The 12,348-nt window shown below is 57.2% G+C and overlaps 3 protein-coding genes across 3 annotated transcripts; 1 reads left to right on the forward strand and 2 right to left on the reverse strand.

Moving 5' to 3' along the window:
• Window positions 1–299: 299 nt before the first annotated feature.
• B0H18DRAFT_1118099 (interferon-inducible GTPase-domain-containing protein) lies at window positions 300–2,740 on the forward strand (the record flags this gene model as incomplete). The annotated part of the gene is made up of 4 exons (XM_048033715.1): window positions 300–376; window positions 557–1,604; window positions 2,283–2,646; window positions 2,697–2,740. The coding sequence occupies 4 exons, from the start codon at window positions 300–302 to the stop codon at window positions 2,738–2,740; spliced, it is 1,533 nt and encodes a 510-aa protein (XP_047894510.1).
• Window positions 2,741–3,102: 362 nt separating this feature from the next.
• On the reverse strand, window positions 3,103–6,008 carry B0H18DRAFT_1210380 (ferric reductase like transmembrane component-domain-containing protein; the record flags this gene model as incomplete). Its single annotated transcript, XM_048036363.1, has 8 exons — window positions 3,103–4,380; window positions 4,437–4,558; window positions 4,610–4,677; window positions 4,733–4,962; window positions 5,019–5,360; window positions 5,420–5,460; window positions 5,512–5,576; window positions 5,651–6,008. The coding sequence occupies 8 exons, from the start codon at window positions 6,006–6,008 to the stop codon at window positions 3,252–3,254; spliced, it is 2,355 nt and encodes a 784-aa protein (XP_047894511.1). The 3' UTR covers window positions 3,103–3,251.
• A 544-nt stretch (window positions 6,009–6,552) lies between these two features.
• Window positions 6,553–9,159, reverse strand: B0H18DRAFT_1001315 (MFS general substrate transporter). The gene is made up of 7 exons (XM_048028291.1): window positions 9,058–9,159; window positions 8,538–8,995; window positions 8,350–8,499; window positions 8,125–8,300; window positions 7,578–8,070; window positions 6,935–7,506; window positions 6,553–6,886 (listed from the first exon to the last, which is right to left on the reverse strand). Exons 2-7 carry the CDS (start codon window positions 8,725–8,727, stop codon window positions 6,815–6,817), a joined length of 1,653 nt encoding a protein of 550 aa, XP_047894512.1. The 5' UTR covers window positions 8,728–8,995; window positions 9,058–9,159; the 3' UTR covers window positions 6,553–6,814.
• Between the last annotated feature and the right edge of the window lie 3,189 nt (window positions 9,160–12,348).

Raw genomic sequence — 12,348 nt, forward strand, 5'->3', positions numbered from 1 at the left:
TGAGTGCACGAACCCAGCGTGAGACCGATCGGAGGGGCTCCTCTTCGGATGTGGTCCAAACTCGACTGCTCGTCATTTCCGTCAGGCCTGCTGCGAAGTATCCGTACCTGAGACCCAAGTATACATACGATACACGCACTGCAGAATCCTCGCCGTTCGCTGTGACGAGGCGCGAAGCCGGAGCGCAGGGCACCTAACCGCACAGCACACTTCCGCGGAATGGAAGGCAGTCCTGCTGGCATGCAGCACGTTCAGTTTGTTGAACTTAACTTAGACTGTGCACATGCTCGCTGTTTAAGATGCTTGCCGACGGTCTAGCTCTGCACGCCCCGCTCTCCGCCTTCCGAGCAGTGAAGAGGCTGGCTAGATTCTCTAGGTCAGTACGATAGAGGCTCTTGCTCGTTGAGCTCACATGTGCTCCGCAATTCATGCTCATCCACGCGGCCGCAGTACTCGAGAAGCCTTGAAGGAGCTAGCAGCGACAGCAACCATGGGCGGCTCGCATTCCCATCCAGACCACGACTGGCAGCATCAGGAATGGCTCAGGCAAGAACAGCAACGCGCAGAAGAGCGCCAGCGGCAGGCGGAAGAAGCAGCAAGGCATGCAGAGGAGGCGAGACAGCGAGCGGAAGAAGAGGCCCGACGTGCCGAAGAGCAGCGGCGGTGGGCTGAACAGCAGAGACAACAGGCAGAAGCGGAGGCTCGACGAAGGGAGGAAGAAAGGGTTCGAGCTGAAGAGGAAAGACGGCGGGCCGAGGAACAGGCTAGAAGGGCCGAGGAGGAGAGGCGCAGGGTCGAAGAGGAGAGGCGACGAGCGGAGGAGGCGGCAAGGGTTGCAGAAGAAGCGCGCCGCAGGGCTGAGGAAGAACGTCAGAGGAGACAGCGCGAGCAGGAAGAAGCCGAGCGCGCCAGACAGGCTGCTGAGAGAGCGGCTGCCGAAGCACGGCTCAGCAAGAGGAGGCCGAACGACAGCTGCGGGAAGGAGCCCAGCCTGTCGTCGTCCCTACAATACAGCAGATCCGCGACGCGAAGCAACGCTTGGAATACCAAGAAGGATACCTGCACGTCGCATCGCAGGTATAGCCGGCAGCGGCAAGTCGTCTTTCATCAACGCCCTGCGCGGCCTCCGCAACGGCGAACCAGGCGCTGCGGAGACTGGGATCGTCGAGACCACCAGCGTCATCGCAAGCTATCCCGATCCCGACCCCAACAAGCACATCGCCTGGTACGATGTGCCAGGTGCCGGCACTCTTTCCATCCCAGATTGGGAGTACTTCACCGACCAGGGGCTATACGTCTTCGACTGCATCCTGGTGCTCTTCGACGCACGCTTCACAGCGACAGACGTCGCGATCCTGCGGAACTGTGCGCGCTTCCGCATACCCGCGTTCGTCGTCCGCTCGAAGGCCCTCCAGCACATTCGCAACCTTGCCGAGGACATGGGAGGCGAGGACAGCGACATCGAAGACGGAGACACGGCGCCCGCAGCCCTTGCGCGTGCGCGGGAGCAGTACGTCAGGGAGTCGCGGGAGAGCGTCGCACGGAACCTCGAGTTGGCGGAGCTGCCCCAGCAACGGGTCTATCTGGTGGACAAGCAGGCGCTGGTGCCGCTTATTAACGGACAAGGCTCAGAGATACGATCGACGAGGACGATTTGCTGGAAATCCTAGCCCAAGAGGCAAGGAGAATGCGAGGCTAGTAAGTGGTGGCGATGGCAGCGCGTGCCCAGAATGCGGCGATACTTGGTTGATGCCCTTCCAAATTGCCTGCTGGTCAATTTATGGAACTGCGTCGTTAATGGTGATGTACAGTGCTTGCCTGCCTTTCCGAATGCTCTTGTCTATGTCACGGGTCTCCAAATGCATAGCGGCATTCAGCTCGCATACATACATGCCGGGCGCGGGGCCCTCGTAAACATTCGTCAGTAACGGAGCACTGGGCGATGTACCAGTGAACGTAAAGTAAACAAGATTGCCTCACGTTAACCTATGGATGGATTTGCTAACCAGCTTGTTGGTATCATGTCTGATCAGCGAGCGCCGACTGCAGCCAATGGACGATCGAAAACACTCGTTGCAACTGGCTCTGTCGGGCGTGTTGTGATATGAACCTGTGATAGGAGATCTTGACTGCGGGCCAGTGAGTTCGTCACAATTTTTTCGCCGGTATATGTCCAAGCAAACGCGGAAGCCCATGTCTAGCCTCTAACAGCAGGAAGAACGGCGACCAAGGTGTGGCATATAAGCCCCGGTAGAGCATATGATGGCTCACTCACCGTACAGAACTCTACTATGGGGAACTACATTTCTGCCAGTGGTCGACTTCGCGAGAGTTATGATGCGTTTTTCGTCAAACCCGCAGGCCGAGATGCAGACGCAAGGGCGTTTGAGGATCATATCAATACACTGGATGGAATGCTAGCAGCTTCTCTGCAGAAACGACGACAGACAGCACAGGAGCTTCAAGCTGCGGTGGAGGCGCGAGTGAAAGCGGAGGCGATGGTGCGCGAGCAACAGCAGATCAGCGACCGCATGAATGAAGCCAGGCAAAGGGCGGAAGACGCACGACTACTCGCCGAGGGTCGTGCAACAACTGCAGAGGAGGGTTTGCAAAGGCTGGAGGAGACGCTCCATATGGAGAAACGAGGTGCGCGGAGACAAAGGCAAGGTTGCGAGGGGCTGAGGAGGAGCTTGAAGGCGCGAAGAACGCACGAGAGGCGGCCGAAAAAGCCCTTACTTAGCCGACGTCTGCGAAGGACTGGCCCGGGAGAAGCAGCTGTGCCAAGGCCGTCAACCAGGGGTCGATGATTGCATGTACTGTCTACATAGGGCTCCGCCCTCAGTGATAATAAAGGGATTAATCAATCAATCAAGGTCGTCAACCGATGATCATGCCGACCTCGGAGCAGAGGTTGGGGGAGGAAAGGCTCCGCGACGAGTAAAACCGGGGCTTGTTTAACTGTGCGATCGCTGGTGTCGCGGGGAGTGGGAAGTCTTCGCTCGTGAATGCGCTTCGAGGATTGAATATTGAGGAACGAAGACGAGGGAGCGGCTGTCACGGACATCGTCGAGCAGGCTGGTGACGCGGCCACTGCGCGATACATACCCTAATGTCAATCTCGTATACGATGTTTCATTCGTGATGTTGATGCCGCACTAATTACAGTACTTGACATTCAACATACGTTCGTGTTGACTTCAGCATGATTTTGGCGTGATAGGGCTACCCGGACATGGCACATATAGCCTCACCTACCACCCGAAGCTCTCCTCATACAACTCAATTCTCGACGCATCAATCTTGGCACCAATACTCCGGACGACCTCTCTCCGAACGTTATCCGCCAGATGACCCGGACCGCAGACGACCACCGACAACCGACTTTCCCTCGTCATCAGCTGCCCAATCTCATAATCCAGTAACTCCGCCACGTCCGGCCTCGCGTACGTGACCCTGGGGCCGTTCGCAGATCCTGAGCGAGACGAGAGCTTCGCGATGGTCGCCTCAACGCCCGCTGTCTTGTCCTGACCCGCGCTCTGAGCGTTGGAGCGCGTGAGGTAGAGGTCGAGCGTGAGGTCGTCGCGATCGACGAACGGCGCCAGGTCCTTCTCGAGAACGTCTGACACGAAGCTCTCCTCCCTGGCGGCCCAGACGAACCGGGTGTGCCTGCCATTCGCACGCGCGCCCTGCTCGCATAGGTAAGACGTGATACCCGTCACGCCGCTGCCTCCTGAGATCATCAAAGTCCGCTCGTACGAGGCCAAGTCGGCCTTCGTTCCGTAAGGACCCTCTAGGAGGACGGCGAGGTCCTTCTTGTGGCCAGGTGCTTTCAGGAGGAGATTCTTGAGGCCCTTCGTCATACCCTTGTACGGACGGATGATGAAGACGAGTTCCTCCTGCGATGAGCCGGAGACGGGCGCGCCGACACCGGTCTGAGAGACGATCGAGCCTTCCTTCGAGTCAGTGGAAGACCCAGCGGCGTCCGAAATATTGTGCGGAGGGATCTGCTGAATCCCCTCGATCTCCTCTACACCTGCGCCCGCCTCCGCGTCGGCATGGGCAGGGATACTCCGCCACGCTGACAGAGTAAACGGGTGATTCTCCCAGAACATGAAGGATAATGTAGGTGTGTAGATGTAGTAGTGCACGCCTGCGCCAACGCAGAAGTTCGCGGACGGCCGGACGGTCATACGGATGATATCGCCCTCGGGGTCGTACACCGCTGTTGCCTTGTTGCGCCTCAGCCGATCGTCCTTGACGCTGAGGACGCGCCAGTTGAGCAGGGCGATGCGCACTAGGCGAATGGCGCGATCGAAAATCCAGAAGCCGACGCAAGGCCAGAGGTAGCCATCGTACTCCCCGTCAAAGATCTTTGTGTGGCTGCAGCGGGAACGCGTGAGTACAATTCAGGGTGCGTGCATATTGGACAGGCTTACTAGAAGAGCAATACGATGATCGCGATTGAGAAAATGACGTGTGTCGCGAGGAAGAACTCGTAGCAGTAGCGCCGAACTGGCTGCATGGAGAGCCCAACAAGTACGGACATCAGTACGGTCGCCTACAGGCCCTCCGTCAGCAATTATCCTTCTCACATGACAAGCCGACTTACCCCAATGCCTGTGGCGTAGTATTGCTCTTTGAGCTCCTCCTTGTACTCCTCCCAGTTATTACCGTAAGCTGACGGACACTTCCGTAAGTTACTTCCAGCTTACAGACGACTTGTCGTACTCACTGATGTAGGAGAAGGCCGTGTATCCAAATGAATGGGCGATCGCCTCCACTGTCGCTACTCTGGCCACATATCGGTGGAAGACGTTGAACGTCGAGAACGACCAACCAGTCAGCCAAAGTAGCAGGTCATTACGACCAGCGAGCAGCCATAGCAGCGGCAAATTGGCGTATGCTATAATGCCAGTCCTGTCCGCCAAGTACCGCGCAAGCTGCGAAGGGGGATTTGTCCAGCTGCGGAAACAATGGCGGTGAGTTGAGAGCGACGATTTTCAGTGTCGGGTACGCACTATGTGTTTCCCTCGAAGGTGTGATAGTCGATAGCGCAGAAGATGAAGTTCAGTGCGACATAGACAAACACAAGATGGACTGAAGCGGGTCGGGATCGTGCAGAACGCCCACGGCTGGCTGTGTCGGTAGCCGAATGTCGCGGGGAGCGTGATGCGCTTCGTCCACATATTGTGGATCTTGGTGAAGACACCTCGATTGGCGAGACAGGCTTGCCGCCTTTGGCGCTCTCAGCGTCGACGAGCGGACTCGACCGTGCGATGGTGCGATGAACGATGAAGGCGAAGATACGGTTGGCCACTCCACAGAGGACGACGCCGACGGCGAGAACATACATCGACCACCTGTCACAGACGCGTACGGGTTGTTAACATGTCAAGGGAGGGAAGCTATGGAGACCTACCCGAAAGAGTGATGGACATACATTTGATGTTGCCATATTGCCTGTGTCGAGGTCAGTACCTTTATTTTTCCAGATTTAAGTGAACAACTCACGAGAGTGTCGCGGGCGAGGTCTACATACTCTTGAACCGGAATTACCGTTGTGTTGACCTCAGCCACTACGAGTCGCGGGTCAATGACTGTGATGTTGCGACGGTTCCATAGTGAGCCTTGATGTACTCTTCGCCTTCACCATAGCCCACGGACAAAGGCGACAGCCCGTACTCCGTGCAGTACCAGTTCATGTAACCGAAGGACTCGTCGGCCGTGTACTGGCTGCAGTAGGCGTCGAAGCAGGCATAGATGGAAGACACGGCCAGCGTCGAGTGACAGAACCCGCCGACATACGTGTCCGTCGCGCTGACATCAGAGAAGGTGAGCACGGAGAGCGCCTCGTAGCAGGACTGAGCGCAGAGTTCGGGCTTGCTGTACGTCGGGTCAGCCCAGACGTTCTGGGGTAAGAGCAAGAAGCCTGCGGCGAAGACAGGAGAAACCGAAGAACCTGCATCTCGACGAATGAGCACGCGTCCGCCCGCCTTCCTTTGGGCCATGGCGCGGTTTATGAAGTTCTCTGCATACCGCCAAGCCGGCGAGCAGCACAAGCAGTACCGCGCGCGTTTGAGCGCGTTCGCGCCCATGGCATGCGCTTATCAGATTACGCGCATCTGGAGTGCGGTCTCGCGATTAGATTTCGAGGGGCGCCGGGTGCCTTATCAGATAATTATGGAGGGCCCGATCAGACCGAAAATCTTATCTGATAAATGTGCTCTTGAGGCACGATCACCGGCCGACGATGCGACGGACTGCGAGTGGGCGCGAGAAAAGCTACATAGCACAGTGCAGCATTCATCCAAGCAACTAGCTCAAGGTTTGCTCCTGAAAATCTGCGGTGGACTGCAATGGAATGATGTATTACAGCGGACAAATGGTGAAGTTCCAGTTCGCAATGATCCTCGGATTATATCTAGCACAACAGTCTGCACTTGGCGTCGAGCACGTCACAAATCCACTGTTCATTGTAGCCATGGGGCAAATCGGTCGGCTGAGGTGCGATGCCGTCAAACTCGAACATCTCGCGAGCTCTTAGTACTAAGCGCGCCATTATACTAATGTATTGAGAGTGTCCAAGCGGGTATGCTGGACAGATAATTCACGCACCGTATCTACCCAACCTCTAGCTAGTGTGATGTGTAGCGGAAATGCGATGCGACGTGAAGCGAACATACGAGATTCTAGAATGTACCCGGGTGCGACGGAAGAGGAGAGATGATGCACAGTACGGATCAATGCGATGGGAGAGGGAGACAGGGGAGTATAATCACGAGAAACCGTAAACGGGAAAGTAAGGAACGAACGTCTACGCAACGGCACGCTTTGAGCGCGCGCGGATAGCTTTACCATGCCGGTAAAAGAGGAAGGGGATAGGAATCTAGGGGACAGTCAGCATCACTCCGCGACTAAGAACATGCAAACTTACCATAGCAAGAGAAATGAAGCCCCAAGTCGACGCTGCCCAGCCGTTACCGAGATTGTGGTACATCGCCTCGATGAACAGCGGCATCGCCGCGCCAGACCCGGAACGGATGACGGTCTTTGCAGCAAGCGCAGACGCAACATAGCCGGGGAAAGCGTCGATCAGGTACGCGTTGGCCGAGAAGTAGATGATGACCATGCCAAAGCCGAAGGGAATACCGGACGACACGGGGCCGACCCAGTTGCCACCTCCGGGCATGACCGCCGGCGGGCTCGTCCAGCCAAAGATGAACAATGACACGGGGACGAACCAGCAACCGATCATCATGCCGACGAGACGGTCCTCGGGATCAGCCCTGCCACCCTTAGCCGCGGCGCGCTTCTGGTAGTTCTTCTCGACCTGAGGCGTGACGCACAACGCGATGGCGAGGCCGATCAGGACGGAGCAGAACGTCAGGCCGGTGTGACCGTCGTCGAAGCCGTACTCCTCGGCGAACACGACGGGGAAGGAGAAGAAGAAGGCGTAGAGCAGACCGTAGATGAGGGCGATGTACAAAGACATGAGTAGCAATATGGCTCGGTCGCAAGCATCTCTACACGGCTTCATTAGCAACGCGTCAAGATGAACTACCCGAATAAAGACTTACGGAATGGACGGATGAGTGTCTCAACGACGATCTCCGAGAATTTCCTCTTGAAAAGCTCCTGCTCAGTGGTGATATTCGGGTTACCGGTCTCCTTCCGCAGACGTGCCGCGCGGCGCTTCAACAGCACGGGCGCGAACGTCTCGGGTATGGTACAGCAGAAGATGGTCATGACACCAGCGAAGATCATGTTCACCCAGATCATCCATCGCCAGCCGATGTTCTCACCAACGAAACCGCCCACGATGGGACCAAGAACGGGACCGCCGTACGGCGCTGCAGCAAACAAGGCGATGGCGAAACCACGTTCGTTGTTGTCCCAAATGTCAGAAATGGTACCACCAGCGAGCGTGAGGGGCGCAGACGCGAAGATACCGCAGAAAAACCGACAGATCAGCAGCGTCTGAATGTTAGGGGCGAGCGCACACGGGATGTTGAAGATGACGTAGACGATGTTAGGGAAGATCCAAAGATATTGGCGGCCGAACAACTCGCTCTATCGCTAGGGTCAGCAAACGTCGAAAGCGTGATCAAAATGAAACGGGCATACCATAGGTGACCAAGCCAAAGGACCGATGCCAAAGCCGCAAACCATGAGCGATACGCTCAGAGCGACGACGACTTCGCCCACGTGGAATTCGTTCTGGATGTCGGCGAAGTCACCCGTCACGACGGCAGACGCAAACGCGACTGCGACGACAGACATGGCGCAGACACCGGTCAAGTCTGAGGAATGCGTCAGAACCGGACGGTTGGGCCAAATAGGGATACTTACACCACCTGTACAGGTTGGACCAATTACGAGGGTCCTCCGGGTCGTCGGGCAACCATGTCACCAACTTCATGTCCCGAAGTTGTGCTGCCTTCTCCGGATCCCGGAGGGCCTGAGGGACGTCCGACGCATGCGTTGGTATTGGCCGTAACGCTAATCGGCTTGAACGAATCCCTCCTTCGCGACTCCACGGTATTCGTTCGTTAGACCACCGCGATTGATATCGGTGGTGATGTACGGGAAGGAGATATCGGGTTGGTTCTCATCGTGCGAGCGTGGATTGGTGAGTTCCTCGCCCTCGGTGTAACCGGCGGGACGGTAGATGGGATGCTCCTCTGGGACGACGGTCGTCGTCTCGCTGGGTGAGGATGAGTAAACCATGTCGTGAGGTAGGGAAAGGGTCGTGAAGGTGAGGTAGGGGAGGGGGGAGGATTAGGGAGAACCGCAGGGAGCGGGGAACCGAGAAAAGGAAAGTGGAGAGCTTTGCGGAGAGCGGGTGGGAGCCCTATATATCACTGCGAGCCGTATATTAGTGGCGGGAGGAGGCGGGGGTATCCGAGGGGATAGCCGGGAAACAGAGCGGACAACAGGCTTTCGCATCCTGTCCCGACGCCGCCTGCAGCTGGCCTGCCGCCCATTCCGTTCGCATCTGGTCCGTCCCTCGGTCGATGTCAGCCGTTCTTCGCACAACGCAAAATGTAGCTCGCTCACCGTCGTCCACGCCGTCGATTTGCGGCCTCCACAGCGTCCTGGTGAGCGTCGAGGGTCGTTGGAGAGCCCCGAAAGCTGATCCTGAACGGAGCCCAGTCCGACGTCAGTCCTCACGTTTCCGGCGCTTCGGGAACCCACAAGCCGGTCATCTCCGGATATGGAAGGTGCAAGTCGATCGCGCTTACCAAGCCATGATCCGCCGCCTCCCGCCCATGTCCCGCCACTGCCCTGCTGGCCCATCCGCCCGGGCCCGTCTCCGACCCGCCATCCGCGTCCTGGTCGCTGCCTGCTCGTGCTCGATGTCCCTGCCGCCTGTGAACCGTGTCGTTCATGCGCAGCCTCATCACCGCGTCGAGCATGAAACATCGTCGACTCGTCCAGCCGGCTACGTCGTACCCGTACCGATGCCTGCTCCGGATCGCTCAGTGAGGTGTACCCGGTCGTCGTACGCGCGATCGGAAGGCTTCCTGCGGTGATTGAGATAGTGATTCGACGGACATAGGCCTAGGTCATGGCGGAAATCGTGGGATTGGCATTTTGACTCGATGGCGATTGTGCGCGCCCTCGACGACCGGATGTCCTGCTGCCCGCTACACTCCGAGTAACATCGCCTCTGTTCTGGTGGCCTGAGATGCACGCCTATGAGGCCTATCATCGCCGAATGACACAGGGACACATGACGGGTGACCTGTTCATTGCGGAACCAGCACGGTCGGAAGGAAAGGTAGGAACAGCATTGCATTGAATCCGAGCCGGGTCCCGGCCTTCTCCTGGCCCGCCCGCGCTTGTGTCCGCCCCCTCCGGTGTGCTCATTCCCGCCGTCCATGCGAACCACGCTGCCAGTGATTATCGCAGATGGTTACTGAGGTGTGACATCGCTACAGGCACATCTTTTATTGTTTCTGCCCGGCAGCCGGTCAAAAGGACGTATCGATGGCATGGATATGCACGCGTACTCAGATTTGCGCCGGCGACGTGACGGAATCACTTGACACTCTGTGAATACGACGGACGAGATGCGCATCCCGACCAGTGTGAGTAACGACCCAAACAGGTCGACTTGCTGAATTATTCCCCTCGGCCGCAACCTGCGAGAAATGGATCTTCGTCGTCTAGCTCCCACTCCGAGCTTAGCCCGATGGACAGAAAGGCTAGGCCGCACCAAAATGCTCAGGAGGCCTTCGCAAGATCCCATCGTGGCAGTTCGGGATGGAGGCGGTTGTAGGTCCATCGGAGGGACTCGGATCGGGTTACGGCCTGGTCCGACAGTTCCGACAACGTGAGCGCCCGGCAGAGCCATCTGTGCGAATTCTCGCTGCAACATTCATATGGCCTTCGCGAAGTAACAAGGCTGAGCAGAAGACGATATGTACATATGTGCATGCATGTAATATACACTGACAATTGTCCGGAAAGCAGTTCGAGTGAGTATCGCGGCTATGTATCATGATCCAGACAGACTGTACGTTCTTGTCACTCATGGCCCTCGCTTTCGCCGAGCCTCCTGACCTATGGCATCCAACAGACTGGTTTCGTCAATTGCATCTTCCGAACTCTGGCCCTTGTGAAGCGACATGAGCGCCTGCTTGTCGACGAGAAAGACCCATTGCTGGGGCAGCTCGGCCAGCCTGAGGTTTCGCGTGATGCTCTCCCGCGACTCCCTCACGAACTGTTCGCGCGCGCACGCAATGGCCGCGGGGCTCGTGGCGCCTCCGTTCTGAGACTCAACATCTTCGCCTTCGATATCCCGAGCGGGGTTACGAATGTGTTGGTGTGCCTTCGAGCGGACGACGAGGGCGGGTATGCGGAAGCGCGCACAGTTCCGCAGGATGGCGACGTCTGTCGCCGTGAAGCATGCGTCGAAGAGCACCAGGATGCAGTCGAAGATGTATAGCCCCTGGTTGGTGAAGTATTCCCAGTCTGGGATGGAAAGAGTGCCGGCACCTGGCACATCGTACCAGGCGATGCGCTTGCTGGGGTCCGGATTGGGATAGCTCAGTGCGATGACGCTGGTGGTTTCGACGATCCCAGTTTCCGCAGTGCCTGGTTCGCCGTTGCGGAGGCCGCGCAGGGCGTTGATCATAGACGACTTGCCGCTGCCGGCTGTACCTGCGATCGCGACGTGCAGGTACCCGTCTTGGTACTGCAAGTGTTGCTTCGCATCGCGGATCTGCTGGAGGGTTGGGACCACGACAGGCTGGGAACCCGCTTGTAATTGCTTTTCCGCCTCCGCCTGTTGAGCCCGTGCCTCTACAGCTGCTCTCTCAGCCGCCTGTCCCGCACGCTGTGCTTCCTCTTGCGCACGCCGCTTCCTCTGACGTTCTGCTTCGGCTTTCCGACTCGCGTGCTGCATCCGCAGTCCGTGCGGTCTCCTGAGCTTGTGCTTTCGCTTGTTCAGCCTTGCTTTCTCTTTCCCGATTTTCTGAGCTTGCTCCTGGGCTCGTTTCTCCCCACTTCCGCCGCATCCCTTTCCTTCTTCCGCGCAACCGCTTCTTGCGCTCGCTTTTTCTGCGTCTCCGCACGCCGAAGGCTTTCCTCTGCACGCCGCTTCGCTTCTGCTGCTTTCTTTGCCATTGCCTTTGCATGGCGTAGGCGTTCTGCAATGCGCTGCTGTTCCCGCTTAGGCATTGCCGTTGCGCGATCCAGGGAGCCTTATTGCTGGGAAACGTCGAAGGAGATGATTGCAAAGGCACCTATGTGAGTTCGAACAGCATCGAGCGAGGGCACACATTGACCTACATTGAAAATCATTGTTGCTCTCAGGCTCGGTTACTTTCCGTACTAGATTGCCAGGGGCAGATGCGTGCCGAGGTGGTCTATATGTACACGTTGCAGATGTACCGTTCATTCAAGTAGATGAACATGAGCTGAACGTGCTTGGTTCCAGCAGGCACATCCGGGTGGCTTCCATCCCTCAGAAGTGCGATGTGCGGTTCAACTCGAGGCCTTGCGGTTAATTTCTGTGACGATCGACCTGTCATTGCGAACTGCGGCGAATCTGGTCTGTACGCGGTGTACAGTGCGCTGTTGTTGTCATTCGCAGATGCTTCACAATGACTCCACATCGCGGATATCAAAACCGACAACCACAGATCACATACGAAGAGAACTGCTGCTAGAGGTGGTCTCACTTGGGATCCGATCTGAGGGCGTCGTCTGCGTTTCTCGTGCTCACGGGCCACTGGGAAGCCTCGTAACGAGTTGCCTCCGTGTTTCAATTTCAATAGTTTCTGCGGAATGATGTTTGTCGAGACCTCTTGGTTGAACAAATTTGGCAATGCGATCAGAGTG

This window comes from Fomitopsis serialis, assembly GCF_022376445.1.
Source record: "Fomitopsis serialis strain Sig1Antser10 chromosome Unknown B0H18scaffold_25, whole genome shotgun sequence".
Lineage (NCBI taxonomy): Eukaryota > Fungi > Basidiomycota > Agaricomycetes > Polyporales > Fomitopsidaceae > Fomitopsis > Fomitopsis serialis.